The sequence below is a fragment of the Desmodus rotundus genome, chromosome 6 (assembly GCF_022682495.2).
Source record: "Desmodus rotundus isolate HL8 chromosome 6, HLdesRot8A.1, whole genome shotgun sequence".
NCBI classification, from domain to species: domain Eukaryota; kingdom Metazoa; phylum Chordata; class Mammalia; order Chiroptera; family Phyllostomidae; genus Desmodus; species Desmodus rotundus.
The window spans coordinates 82,940,949-82,954,401 of NC_071392.1; the positions used below are offsets into that span (position 1 = coordinate 82,940,949).

A 13,453-nucleotide genomic window follows, 5' to 3' on the forward strand; every position below is an offset into this window, starting at 1 on the left:
GAGAGAAACATCGCTTTGTTGTTCCACTTCTCATGTGTTCACTGGCTGATTCTTGTATGTGCCTTGACCGAGGATCGAACCCACAACCTTGGTGCTTTGGGTCAGTGCTCTAACTAACTGCGACACCCAGCCAGGGTTTGTTATGGGGGCCCCCTCCATCTCTCCCTCAACCCCCAGGAAGAAGAGGCAATCTGCATGATAAAACCCTGCCCTTTTCTTCCTCCCCCAAAAGATGATGTCCTGGCCTAAAAATAATCATTTCTTTTGCTAATTATTCACCCTTCTGCCTATAAAAACCTTCCATTTTATATAACCCCTTGGAGGCCCTTCTCGTTGCTAGATGGGATCTTGCCAGATTTATGAATTGCTTAATAAAGCCAATTAGACCTTCAATTCTACTTGGTTGAATTTTATTTATTAACAGGTTAAATGCTGCAATTGGTATATAAGACATTTGAGAAGGTAAAGTACAGTTTGACTAGAGAGGCTGGGAATACAGACATACAATCCCCTTCAATTTGAAGCCATGAAAAAACGATTTAAGGGATTGTGGGAAGGGAAAAGGCAGCTAGCTATTTGGGGAAATCTTGAAATTTGTGCCATCATGGACTGGGTTCTCCAGGAAGCAAACACAGATATGGAGTTAGGAGTGCAGAACATTTCCTGCAGTGTCACACCCGAAAAAGTTAAGGGAAGAAACTGATTGGTCTGTGGGAGCTGTCAGACTGCCAGGCAAACCTCTGAAGTCTGCCAGCCTGGCTGGGAACAGGCATGTAGCCTTGGGCCACTGCCTTTCTTCCTCATGGGGGGGAGGGCATCAGGGAGGGAGAAGTATGTGACTTTAGTCCACACCCTGGGGTGGATCCTGAAGGAGCTTAAGCTGGAGGCTATCACCTATACCCTCCCTGAGTTGAGCAACACTTCCTAGCTGACTTGGGGTAAGAGTGACATATTGCACCACCAGTATCTATTTCTCCATCTATATTCAGGAAACATCTTCAGGGATCTGATGGGCTGCTCTTCCTGAAAGGAAACGCAGCAGAAGAACGTTCATGTAATTAACTATAGCCCCGTCACGGCAATTGGTTGCAAGGCCACAGCTGGGCCTCCTGATATACCTCCACCACTGTGCATCCTAATTCCCCTCACCCTCAGCTACCACCTCAGCGCTCTCAGTAGCTTCCCTGGGTGTGTAGCCCAAATCCTCATTGCTAACTGGTCTAAGCGCCTTGTCAGACTACGGTTGCTGCTCTTATCTTGCTCATTCAGTCACCAGTTGACACCCCAATAGTCACCAGAGTCCACACACAGGTCACCATCCATTTTTAGCTTGAATCCACATAGTGAGATGACCCATTGATACTCTGAGCTCGGTTTTCTTTCCCTTGCTTAGCTGTTTCTGTGGGGCACCTCAAATAGCCTTAGGGTATAAGCTGGAGGCGGGGTGCCAGTGCAACTGTAATGAGTGACTGGGAATCTGGGCTACTTAGTTAGCTCGTGAGTCCTGATGGTGCTCAGCCCCAGATGTACCAGTTTCCTCTTATTTTGGCTTTGATGCTGGGTCTGCCTGGCTTATGACTTTCTGTGTCCACTGGGACCCAGCTCATGATGGCCAGTTCTGAACCCAGGGTCAGTCGTGATCTGTACCAGCGCCCAGCTGCTGGAACTTGCCGTAATTGTCACACTACATCTTCTCCCGTTGCTCCATTTCTGACACCTCCAACACACTAGGCTCTGCCTGATTGTATAGTCCAAGCAGAAGGGCCGTATGAATAGCAGCCTGGACCTGCTGCAGAGCTCCTTCCTGCTCTGAGCCCCACTGAAAGCTGGCCAACTTCCTTGTCACATGGTACGTGGGCAGCAGTCATATTCTTAGGTGTAGAACCCAAAGATTCCTCATAGGCTCTGCGCGTCCTTCTTTCTAGCAAGGAATCCAAGATACAGCAATCTGTCTTTTACTGAGGAATAAATATACCAGGATGCTGCTCACCATCAGGCCTCTAACATCCTTTAGTGAAGTGGCAGGTCACAAAAACTATAGGATCTACCTCCCACTTTCTGGAGCGCACATATCAAGCCGCTAGTGTGTGCTCCACCGTCTTCTTCTGCCTGAGCAGCATGGCGTCGTTGTTGTAATGGATGGAAGTGATGTTGTGGTTGTCTTCGGACTCTATTAGGACAGAGCACTGAAGAGTGAACACAAAACTGGCAAAACTGCAAATGCTTGTTGGTATCCATGCTGTGTGAATATGAACTATTTCTGATCCTCTTTCCTGACTGGGATAGAAAAGAATGCATTTGCCAAATGGATGGCTACAATTGTGAGATAGAAATTACATATGTAGAAGAAGGAGGGCTGGAAGGGAGGCCACTGTGCTTAAACAAAAAGCCTATAAATAGCTTTGGGTACCTACCTTAACTTTGATTAACTGCCTCTGGTCACTTACTGTTTCTACAAAGGATGACAAGAGGTGGTCTACAACAAGATAAGGATCTGGGTTAATAGGCCCAGATACTACATTTAGGTGGTCACGTCTTCCCATGGGAAAGCATTCACAACCTCTGCCCACCAAATTAATACATAACTCCCTCACCCCATCCCACTAACTATATAAGTTCTCAGAAAAAATGACCCACTGCCTTGCCCTGCCTTGCCTCCTGCCTTTCATCCACCTCAGCAAGGCCTATTCTCTTCCCTGAGAACGTATCACTAACTAACTCTCCTTGCATACCAATGCACTTGCTGATCTTTAATTCTTTACTGCATCAGCAAGAAGAACCAAGTTTCCCACAAACAATCATGTACCTGAGGCTGCATAACTCCACTCGAGCCAAGCCACTGTCAGACACAGCTGGTGTAACGGGGTTCCACTTCCTTGCAATAGTCTGCCGTCGTTCTCTAGGATCACCCAACTGCTGCTGGGTCCACACTGGAAGGTTAAATGGACATAAGGTAGGGACCACATTTCTGCATCTTTTTGATGGTTATGAGTGACACTAAGAGCCACCATCCTCCCTTACCTGGGATGTAATGATATTTTGTGGTTACTATATGAGAGGGGAATCCAAAAAAACACTGGAATTATCTTCTGGAGAGGAGGGCCCTTGTAGTACAGGCTTCCCCTGCTAGGGGAGAGTTCTAGGAACCCATCTGTATCAGTGTACTAGCTGGTGTTGTTGTGAGAGTCTGAGTTTGGCTTCAGTGAATTTTTTTTGGAAGACTCAATGCATTTGCCCATTTCATGATGGATGATTTACAAGTGCACCTGCCCACACTGCGCTAAGGGTTCAGCAGTTTTTGACCCAAAATGGCATGACCACCATGCCCTACCCTCCCTGTTCACCCAATCTTGCCCCACATGACTTTTTTTTTGTTTTCCCAGATTAAAAAAGTCCTCAAAGGTAAATATTCTGCTGATGTGGAAGAGATGAAACAAAAAACAGTAAAAGCACTAAAAGGCATCAAAATCAATGAGTTCAAAACTATTTTAGCAGTGAAAAAAAAATCTCAATAGTATACTGTATCACATGGAGAGTATTTTGAAGATGACTGAAGTTTAAACATGTAAGAATAAATACACAATTTTTAATTTATTTTTAAAAATATTTTCTTTATTTATTTTTAGAGAGGAGGGAAGAGAGGTAGAAAGACATCAATGTATGGTTGCCTCTTGCATGCCCCCAACTGGGGACCTGGCCCACAACCCGGGCATGTGCCCCAACCAGGTATCAAACCAGCAACTCTTTGGTTTGCAGGCCAGCACTCAGTCCACTGAGCCACACCAGCCAGGGCAAATACACAATTTTTAATAAATAAATTCCAGGGTTTTTTTGGGTCCCCCTTCCTATTGGCCGAGAGGGGAGGAGGCAGGGTGCAGTTTAAAATGCTTCCACGTGGCCTTCCCTGCTGCCATGGCTCCTCTCGGGCAGATGAAAGCTACCGCAGTAGGGAAGGATCCCATGGTGTGAGGGGTAGCCTAGCTTCCAAGTGCCAGCTGGACATTTGTGGATTAGGAGGATGACAACCAGTGAGTCCATGAATCCAAAGACCCATTGGAGGCTGGACCTTAGGGTTCCAGTTGCTCCCACTCTAATGGGGGGGCCAGTCCATGAAGAGGCTTCAGGTCTCAGAGTATTAGTTGACCTCTGACCTTGTGCCCAAGAGTCATCAAAATGCCCCAGTGCTCTGTCATCCAAGTAAATGTTGTACTGATAGATCTCTGTGGGGAAGAAGAGGAGGAACTATTTATTACAGCTCATTCTTGCCATAGTGCCATAGGTCCTTCTCCCTGGGAACCTGGCCACCTTTCAGTCACTGGGTTTTGCTTCTGAACACTGATTCAAAAATGGAAACCAGGCAAGGAACTGTGACCTTTAATTGAGGAGACCATCTTCCTCATTCTCCTGCTTACCAAATCTCATTCTTTTTAGATTATACCTGTGAAGCAGTACTTGGTCAGCTACCCATCTATTTTCCTCCTAGGAAAACTCAGTTCTATTCCTGATTTCTGAAGCTGTCTTCTGCTTAGGTCTTCTGGCTGTCTCTATGACTTGGATGTTACAATGCCTGGCTTCTGCGACTAAGCGCCATTACCTGGTGACTATTGCTTCGGGGTCCTATCACCCCCATGGCTGTCAGTGAGCCAAGTTCCAAAACAGCCCCTCCTAAGGTCAGTTACATCCTACAGGGAAAGCATCACTGTACTTCCTAGTGACATTGCTGTCCTCACCACTGTGTTCCTGAGAGCCTCGATGAATGGGACCCTTCTGAGCCATCCTATGGAGTCTAATCCTCTGGTGGGTCTTCTGGCCTTAACCTCATATACTTATTCCACCATGTTCACATTTCCGAGTCTTTGAATTCTTTCTTCTACTGTCTTCCCCAGAAATTTAAGCATTTCAGCCTCACTCTTCATGGGTCATCAATTTTCCAGGCTGCCAGGAGCAGTAATTACTGGCAGTAATTTTGCACCATGTCCCGATCCTTGCCAGGGTGCTAAGGCTTGTGTCCTGCGTGAGTGCTTCTATGTCAATAAATTCTTCTGTGGAAAGTCCTGTATTCCAGTTCCCTTGGCGGAGCAGCTTGTTCGGAATGGTGAGGTTGGAACTCAAAATGGACCACTCACTTTAGAAGACTGACAAGGAGAGCAGAAGAGAGGAGAGAAGTGGAAAGGAGAGGAATTATTCAGGTAGCGAGAGGGAGATTTTTGTATCTGTTTGTTTGCTTGTGCATGACTGTTTTCATGGAACATCTGGGCATGTGTGAAAACTTCAAAAGCTAAGTCTGGGGAGAGTGCAAAGCTGCAGTTTCTAGGGCACATTAGTCTATCAGGCCACATGAGTCTGTTGAACCACCACCCATCAAAAAGGGAAGCAAGCCCTGGCTGGGCAGCTCTGTTGGTTGACACCAAGGTTATGGGTTCAATCCCTGGTCAGGGCACATATAAGAGTCAACCAATGAGTGAATAAACAGGTGGAAAAACAAGTTGATGTTTTTCTCTTCCTCTTTTTCTTTCTCTCTCTCTCTCCCCCTTCCTCTCTCTCTAAAATTAATAAATAAAAATATTTTTTCAAAAAATTAAGCAAAACTTATACACAGCTGATGAGTCAGCTACGCTAAGTCATAGAAATTAGAAGTACATAAACGTCAGAGGGTTGAGTCAGATGTAATGTCTGAAGTCCACGGTAAACAGATGTTTGCCAGGAGATAAGGGAGTCAGGGAGGCAGTAATAGCCAGACAGGGGAGGGCAGAGGGAGGACTCAGGGGGGTTTTCCCTAGATCGAAACTGCCTGGCAGCTAGGCTCCCTCAGAAGCACTGACCTGGGAAGAGAAGGAGCTGTAGGTGTAGAGGAAGGGTTAAATTTAGAGAGAGAAGGGTAGTTCCCCTCTTTGAGAATACATTTAGGCTTTGCTTTGGTGCTGTTAAAATGAGGAACTTCAGGCTGCAAACCTTCTCGAAACACTTGTCTGAAAGCAGAGACAACAAGCAAGTCGCAACTTGTTGATGAGATGGTCTAATGCAGTAGTCAGCTAGCCCCCAGCGCATCTCACCTCCTGATATTTGCACCTTCGTGCAGGCCCTTCCCACTCTAAGTAGGACTGACCTGTGTGCTCAATAGGACATCACAGAAACAACAGTGTGAGCTGCAAGACTAGGTCATAAAAAACATTGTGACTATCATCTCGTTCGCTCTCTCAACACGTGCTCTGGGGAAGCCAGTTGTAATGTTGTGTGGACATTCGAGCAGCCCAATGGAGAGGTCCACGTGGCAGGTAACAAAGACCTACCGCCAACAACAGACACTGGCCTGCCTGGTGTGTGTCAGGGTGAGCCATCTGCAGTGGTGGGAGCTAAAGGAGCTTTAGCCAGGCCATCAGGTAACTGTAGCCTCAGCTGACAGCTTGACTTCAATGTCAGGAGAGACTTGACTGAGCCAGAACCACCCAGCCGAGCTGCACAGCAGAAACTATGAGAGATAAGAATATTGATTGCTTTAAGCTGTTAAGTTTTGTGGTAAATCGTGTTGCAGCAATGAGTAATTAACACAGTATGTCCAAACTCGCAAAGTCACAAAAGTTCCCACACACAAAGTAATGTGGACTCTTGAAGAAAACTGGGTATGTAGCCAGGCCCAGGGGAGGACAGAAAGAATGGATTAAGGGAAGAGAGCAGATGAGAGGGGAGTGGGAATTACAACAGGTTACCAGGTTGTGTGTGGCTGGAGAAGGACCACAGGAAACGGGAGATATCCCAGACCAGTGTAGGGAAGGTTAAGGCAGGACGGGGCTTGGCAGGCAGAGAGAGGCTTAGCAGCAGGCTGCATCTGGGTGGTGGTTCACTATTTGGTCTTCTTCTTTGAGTACTGTGCCACCGGGGAAGGAATGGGATGAAGACTGTGGCCTGAATGCCAAGACACCGGGTCAGATGCTGACAAGACCACCAGGCCCTGAGCATTTACTATGTTGAATGTACTCAAAAAAAGTCTGAAGGCACTGAAATCAAACCAGTGACCTTTCGCTTTGCGGGACAAAGCCCAACCAACTGAGCCACCCTGGCCAGGGCTAAGCCGGTTATCTTTTTTCCCTTCTTTTTTAAATTATTATTATTTTAAAGATTTTATTTATTTATTTTTAGAGAGAGGGGAAAGGGAGAGAGAAAGGAAGGGAGAGAAACATCAATGTGTGGTTGCCTCTCATTCACCCCCAACTGGAGACCTGATTGGGAACCCGGACATGTGCCTTGACTGGGAATTGAAATGGCGACCCTTTGGTTCGCAGGCCAGCTCTCAATCCACGGAGCCACACTGGCCAGGGCTAAGCTGGTCATTTTTAAGAAACAAAAGATGCAGGCCCTGACTGGGTAGCTCTGTTGGTTACAGTGTTGTCCGATAAACTCATGTTTCTCTCTCTGTTTCTCTTTTTCTGTCTCTGAAATCAGCCAATCAATACATACATACATACATACATAAAATGATTTTTTTAAGAAAAGACTGACGGAGAAGCTTTGACCTCCTCCCTAACTGCCTAAAAGAATTGAGATAGAGGACCTGTTCCAGGAAGGGAGATAACTACAGATCACAGATAACTACAGTTTAGTATGAACTAAGCCTAACAGACAGGGAGGAACCTTGCAAAGCCTGTTAGATCAAAGTCCTCTCTCCGGCCCCACTGTGACAGCCCAACAAACATTTGTCTACCAAACATTCGGCTTTCCCTGTGCATGTGAATTGCTTCCTTCCCCTTTAAGGTCCCAAACCACAACCCCCCTTTCCCCATGGTTCAAGACAGCAACTACGCCTTGACCGCCTGATTCGTCCTCAGGTCCAGGATTCTTCTGGAACCCCCATGTGTGCAAATGTAATAAATTTTGTTATTTCCTCCTGTTAATCTGCCTCATGCCAATTTGATTGTTACAGCAGCCAGGAGAACTTGGGTAGAAGAATTTTTCCTCCCCTACCTTTTCATGACCAATGACTCTAGGAGGTAGGTACAATTATTATCATTATCAGGTGAGAAAACGGAGACCCAGAGAGGTTAAGTGACTTGCCCAGGTCACACAGCTGAAGCAAGTGGTAGAGCCAAAAACTGAGACCAGGCGGTCTGTCTCCAGAGGCTGCACACGAAGCCACTGTTTGATACTGCCTCTTGCTTGTCGGTGATCTCAGATGAGTCATAAGCATATCAGTTAGATGGGTTTCTTACCTCAGAAAACAAAAACTCAGAGGGGTTAGGTAGCCTGCTCAAGGTCACAGATGTAGGAAGCTTGGCGGGGTGGGGGAAGTCCAGGGGCTGGGTGGGGGAGGCAGGGTTCTAATCCAGGTCTTACTCACTCTAAAGCACTCAATCCTACATCACCTTCAGCTCTTGCTAGAGGCTAGGGGATGGGCTGAACCAGACCTCCCTAGGATCCTACATCTCAGCAGCTGGCTGATACAGGGAGTTCCTCCTCTCGGAGCTCATAGATTGCAATGCTTGGTATTTTTCCTGTTTACATTCTATCATGTTTACATTACTTTCTGATTCTCCAATGATCTTTCCACCAAAGAAATAGTTACATAAGCAACCAGAAGTTGAAAATTCTTTTTCTCAGTATCTTCATATAGACAAATCCACTTAATTTTAACTGGCATATATGAAAGTTACTTTTTATATTTAAATAAATATTCACCCCTATATCTTTGGCTCATTTCAGTGAAAATTTTGGCCATAAAGAAGAATTTGGGAGGTTTTTGTTTTTGTGGGTTTTTTTTTTTTTTTTTTTTTTTTTAGAGAAATGGGAGCGGAGGGAGAACAACATCGTTTGGTTGCCTCTTTCTCATGAGAGATGGAGACCAAACCCATAACCTAGGCATGTGCCTGCACCAGGAAAGGAACCGGAGACCTTTCGCTCTGTGGGACAACGCCCAACCAACTGAGCCATACCAGCCAGGGCAAACTCAAGGGGTTTTTAAATAGATGCCTCATTTTTATTTGGGATTACAGACAATTTGGACACAAAAGTAAACCAGTCAAACACACAGGTGCTCATCGCCTAGCTTCAACAGTTATAATCTACAGATCTCTTAGCTAGGCCTCTTATTAATAGTTCAGCCACGACTATATTATCCTTTACTACAGGTTCAATCACTTTTTAAAAAGCAAAATGTTAATAGGTGGTGTTTCTTGCTTATAAAGTATAAATAATTTACATTTTATTTTTCTTAATTATCAGTATCTTCCAAAATTCTCAGGGTGACCATGTAGTACTTTCTTAATTTAAAAATAAGTCATTTTGAAATGATGGAAAAACATATTTCTTGAAGGACTGTATTTTCAAATGTTTAATCCTGGAGTCATTCTTGTTCTTGCTCAGAACTGTCAAAAACAGGGTCCTCTCCCTATGGGCCCATATAACTCACTGGGAGGCAGTGAAATAAAATTTGGTTTTTTAAATATTTTTTTTGATGGCAGGGCAGAATATTCATGAAACCAGTGGACAAAAGAAGGAAAAACTAACAGCACTCAATAGAGCTGGTGAATAAAGTTACTGTGGTTCTGTCACGGAAATGCTGAGCGTTCTCCTTTTCATAAGACTTTTTCCTTAAGGAGAATCCACCTTAGCGAGAAATGCCAAACTTCTTACTGTCCTTCACATTCCTTCAGCAACTCATGGCCCTGATGAGTAACAGGGACGTGAGTCCAAGGACCCACCATCACAATCTGGATTATTTTTTACAATCACTCAGAAACTGCTCTTCTATTGCAACTGCAATGAAGTGGCTAGCTCCAACTCTGCCTCTTACTTTGCTGTTGTGTGTGTGTTATTGTGCGTATCATAATGTTACAGAACAGACGTGGGGGGGGGTGCTGAACAATATAAAAGACCTCCTCTTTTTCTCCGGGGGTTCCTCCCCCGTACTAGGTTCGCTTTGCCTGCCGCCAGAGGAAAGACGTCTCTCAGTGCCAGAGATTGGTGAAAAGGAAAGGAATTATTATTTATTTAAAAGTTATACAGACTAAAGTTCTTTAGAATATCCACAAATGCACACAGTCCTTCCTTCTCCCTCCAGCCAGTCTGGGGTATACCATATCTCAGGAAAGAAGTAGAAGTCCGTAATTCAGGCTCCCGGCACCATCCACATGGCAAAAGGGAGCACTTCCAAAGCCTCATGGTCCTGACTCCGCCAAAGCCTCAAAAGACACATTGCCCCCAAAACAGACGGCTAATGGCTGCTGTGCCTGGGTTTAAATCCCAGCGCCAATCTTCCTCTGCAGCCCCATTTCCGGCTCCTCCCACAATTGGTCACAGCTGCCAGCATTCCAGGCAGGTGTGGCCCTGTGGTGTGGATCCAAATATCTCCAAGCTCTTCTGGAGCTTGGAGATTACAAATCCCTATTTGGGGACCCCTCTTGGCTACACCATGTTACAATAACACCTGGTGAGTCTTAGAGCTGTAGTTGTGAGAAACTGCTTTTTCTCAAGTACACTCAATGAAGGTCATACTCTGCCCTTCGTAATTACAGCCGCCTTTCAAACGGCCTCTACAGGGATCTAGAGGCTTAAAGCTGAATCTCAAACTGCTGAAAACCTGATGTCATTTCAATAGATTTAGCGAGTTCAACAGGATTGTTTATAGCACTATCAGCAATACTTCCTTTAGACCCTGACGTGAGGGGATTCTGGGCCCTGGGCACTGACGGCACCCTACACCAAGGGTGAAGAAGCTGTGGAGCTAAGGGGTTGGTAAATAAAAAATAACGAACTAACTTCCATGGCTGAAAGTCTTTTAAGAGAAAGGATTTATTAGGCAATCGCTAGCAAACAAAATAAAAAAAAAGAGAGAGAGAGACTGGTCTTGGGGCAAGGAATCTAAACCACCAACAGTGCGGTTAGGTAAGAATGAAAACATGTCCACCGTCCTGGAGTTTTGCAAGTGTTTTTACACATCAAGTGGGGGGCAGTAAGATGTAAGACGGTCTAAAAGGATTCACATTAGCTATAGACAAAGGGGATGGGAGAAGGTGAAGCAGGGCTAATTGCAAGGATGAAGTGTCTGCTCCTGTGGATTAGCTGTGGACAGCAGATTGGAAAGTTCATGTAAAAATAAGTGGAGTCTCCTAGGGGTCAATGGTCCCTGGTTGTTGTCTCTTTAGGATAATCAGAGAAATAGCCACCTGGAAATTAATCTTAAATTCCAGTAGGAATTTGACATTCATATACAGGAATGTTAGCAGTCTTTTATCAGAGCTGGCCCATAGCTATTAACAGGCTGTTTTGTTTCCTTTTCTCACACTCTGGCTGCTGCACTTTTAATTTAGAATATCTCTTATTTTATTGCCAGGGTCTTGCAACCTTCCTCACCATGCTATGGTACCGAGGACTCTGAATTTCCTGCCTGCGTCCACCCTTGAGTGGGTCTCTTCCTTACTTAGGTCTGACCTCCTTTTAGGTCTTTCAGGGGGTGACAGCTCACAGGTGACTGGGTGACTACAACTTGTGTTTGTGGCCTGGGTAACCACACAACATTCACAAAGCCCCCCATCGTGCAGGATGGAGCCTGGGCTAAGAAGAGAAGGGCCTGGGCTGAGGGCTGGGGTTGGCTCTCCCCGCGTAGTCACCAGCAGCACTGAATTCTGAGAAGTCTGAGAATTCTAAATCGGAGAATAATCTTCATGATGGTACTATTTGTCAAAGCAGGACGATAACACACTTAGCAGTTTGGTAGACTAAAAGATTTTCAGTATTTACACATATGGGTGTGGACATCTCTTTGTATTATTTCATTTATATGGAATGTCCAGAATAGGTAAATCTATAGAGAGAGAAAATAGATTCGTGGTTACCAGAGACTGGAGGGAGTTAAGAGGGAGGAGTATAGTGCTGGTGAATTTGTACATCTCTGAAGTCGTATGCATTGCCTGTCTGTATGCGTCTGTATACTGATGTTTGTGTGTACACATACGGGTATATCATTGAATTAAGAAAAGTAGTTATTTACTCTCCAAGTGATTGCAGGGCAGAGGGTGGTGTCGTGGGTAGGCAGGAGCTGGAGTGCAAGGAGGATGCAAAAAAAAATCTAAGAAATCATACCTATTGTTTAGGAGCTTAGGGTATAGGGCTAATTATTCAGAGCGGCATGTAACGTAATTCAACTATGCCACAACTACCTTTACATTTGGGAGGTTTTTCAGATGTTAGTTCCTCAGTCTGTTAACCCTGAGGGTTGAACTAGATGCCCATTAAACGTCCCTTCCAGCTCTAACATTACGCAAGTCGGTGATTTTAGACTACCCTCGTAGCCGTGTTAACTGGGTTCAGGAGAAAGGTAAGTCGTCCAATCAACACATTTATTACAGGACCTTATTATATTAGGGTGTGTCTATGGAAATAAGAAACTGTATTTTGATGAACTCCCGCCTCCAAACGTCAGCTTTGTAGGTTCAGCAGAAATTTTTTTTCTAATCTTCCGGCAACCGCCCGGACTTGCCAGGCAGCACCCGGGGCGGGGCAGGGGTTGCTATGGAGTCAAACGCGGACGAAAGAGGAAGTGGTTCTTGAAAATCACTTTCCCAGGAAACGTGTGCTTGAAAAACAATACCATTCTAATTTGTCTTTTCCTAAACTCATAAATAAAGATACAGTCCAACTCTTGCTCTCAGCACAGAAAACAACGCTCCCTAATGAACAAAATGGACTAGCAAGCAACGTAGAGACAGGCTCATAAATAAAGAGCAGGCTGACAGCTGTTGGGGGCGGGTGTTAGGGGACTAGAGGAGTGGAAGGTTGAGCGGAAAAAGAAAAATGAGAGAAAAAACTCATGAGCACGGACAACCGTGTGATGATCGCTGGGGATGGGGGGCGAGTGGAGAGGGGTGTAGGGATGATAAATGGTGATGGATGGAGACTTGACTTAGGGTGCTGTACACATGATATGTTATGGAATTGTGCACCTAAAACCTGTTAATCAGTGTCACCCCAATCAATTCAATGAAAAAGAAAAAGAAAGAAAGAAAAAGAAAACGACGCTCTCTTCCAGTAAATTCCAAACCTTCAGCGGCGGAAGCGCAGCGGAACCAAGACGCCAAACGCACTGGTTTTCTGGCGAGCGCTTATCCGGAAGGACCAGCCCCCACCGCCCCGCCCCCGACTCCCTCGGGGTTGCCGTGGAGACAGAGCGACCTGTAGTTGCAGAGAGGCGCGGAGGCCTGGCCTTGGCTGTCTGTCTGCGGAGCAGGCCCACAGGACCGCCGCCAATATGGTCAGTGGTTCCGAACAGTGAGGGAGAACTATGAGTACGTCTCGGGACTGGAGGTTAGAGGTCCCCAGCACACCGCTGGGTAAAGTCTAGGAGAGTCAACGGAGGATGAGCTCCTTGCCCTCCCCCTGGGAACACGAGGGACGGGGATGCAACTATAAATGCCTCAGTGATTTCTTCCCTCCTGCTTCTTTATTTCCCCGCACCCGAGCTGCG

At 45.7% G+C, this 13,453-nt stretch overlaps 2 protein-coding genes across 2 annotated transcripts in view; both read left to right on the forward strand.

The window, feature by feature from the left end:
• The window catches only part of FMC1 (formation of mitochondrial complex V assembly factor 1 homolog), a 394,222-nt gene that overhangs the window by 233,837 nt on the left and 146,932 nt on the right, over positions 1-13,453 (forward strand). The gene's annotated exons all lie outside the window — the stretch shown is intronic.
• The window catches only part of IFT56 (intraflagellar transport 56), a 40,921-nt gene continuing 40,594 nt past the window's right edge, over positions 13,127-13,453 (forward strand). The window contains exon 1 of the mRNA XM_024555028.3: positions 13,127-13,240. Within this exon, the coding sequence (XP_024410796.1) occupies positions 13,238-13,240 (3 nt within the window). The 5' untranslated portion in view covers positions 13,127-13,237. The remainder of the gene's footprint in view (positions 13,241-13,453) is intronic.